Here is a 1279-nt window from a genome sequence, read left to right on the forward strand (position 1 = left end):
CAGTAATGTGGCATTTATTAGCCAACATTCTACTGGCAATTCGAAGGATCCAGAGCTCAGAGCAGGAAGAAAACACTAGTGCAACTAAACATTTTGTTAGCATTAGAAGTACACTCCTAACTTTTGTACTTTACAATATCAAAAACACTTGTAACTGAGTCTCAGAATGCCAGTGAAAGAACCTAAAGGACAATTATCTATGACTATTACATCTAAAAATCCCTTTGTTAGAAGAAGCTATTCCATAAACAAAACTAGTAAAGTTTGGTCCCCCTCCCCAAATTCCTATTAAGGACATGACAAGCAGCATTACCTCCTCCGACTGTCTCAAAGCTACACAGGTGTTGATTAATACGCACACACCAATTAGCCAGCACACCAAAGAGAAAAGGCAAGCTTTGGTACTCTTCCTGGATTTTCCCCTCTCCCTGCCACACCCCCCACATTAATGAAAAATGATCACTGTTTTGGGTTTTTTACTTTTCCTCACTCCCCCCGTCCAACATCCTCCTGCCCTTCTACACAAAACTTCAAAGGACCTAGCGTCTTTGAACCATCTTCATGTCAAGCTTCATTGAAACTGTCCCACATGTTCAGCTCTTAGAGGGGAGGGGATCCACCCCCAGCAGGGCTCCAACTGCCTCCTACAGCATTCTTCAGTCAACAGCAAATCTTCTACCCCTCCGTTTATTTTTTTTTTTTTTTTGGCATAGGGTCTCCTAAATGTTCAAAAAAAACCCAGCTACAATTCAAATGGATGAACACTTTTTTTTTGACATTTCAGAAAAGAATAACTGATTTCAGTTTAAAAGGGCACAATGTTACTTGCCATTCTGAAATCTTAAGTAACTTTTTTTTTTCCCCCAAGGTCAAATACTATAATATTCTTGCTTCTACAGAAACTTGCTGGGGAGGGGATGGGGGGGGAGGGAATAAGATTAAAGACCTCAGTTAAAATCAAATAGTTCTCTGAATTCACCTGTGCCCAAAACGTTACAGCATCTTCAACATGGCAGCCCACAACATCTTCAACTTGAGGGGAAAAAAAAAAAAAAAAATTAAATTACTCTCAACTGTAAGATCATATGTTTGCTTCCTTTAAAAACCACCTTACGTTACCTTCGTCGTACTCTGTGTCTCCATCCATGGCAACAGATCCTGAAACGTTACAAGACATGTATAGTCAAAAGAGGAATTTCGGCACTCCCTCAGCGGCCCGGGGAGGTACAGGCACTCGCCCCGCAGGCCCCCGCCGCCTGTCCCTGCCCTCTACGCTTCA

At 42.0% G+C, this 1279-nt stretch overlaps 1 protein-coding gene across 1 annotated transcript in view; it reads right to left on the minus strand.

The window, feature by feature from the left end:
• Positions 1-1147, minus strand: part of STK31 (serine/threonine kinase 31) — a 39720-nt gene extending 38573 nt beyond the window's left edge. Inside the window, 2 exon segments of the mRNA XM_009638609.2 lie at positions 980-1032; positions 1120-1147. Coding sequence (XP_009636904.2) covers positions 980-1032; positions 1120-1147 — 81 coding nt within the window.
• Between the last annotated feature and the right edge of the window lie 132 nt (positions 1148-1279).

This window comes from Egretta garzetta, unplaced genomic scaffold (genome assembly GCF_000687185.1).
Source record: "Egretta garzetta isolate BGI_Z169 unplaced genomic scaffold, ASM68718v1 scaffold94, whole genome shotgun sequence".
NCBI classification, from domain to species: Eukaryota; Metazoa; Chordata; class Aves; order Pelecaniformes; family Ardeidae; genus Egretta; species Egretta garzetta.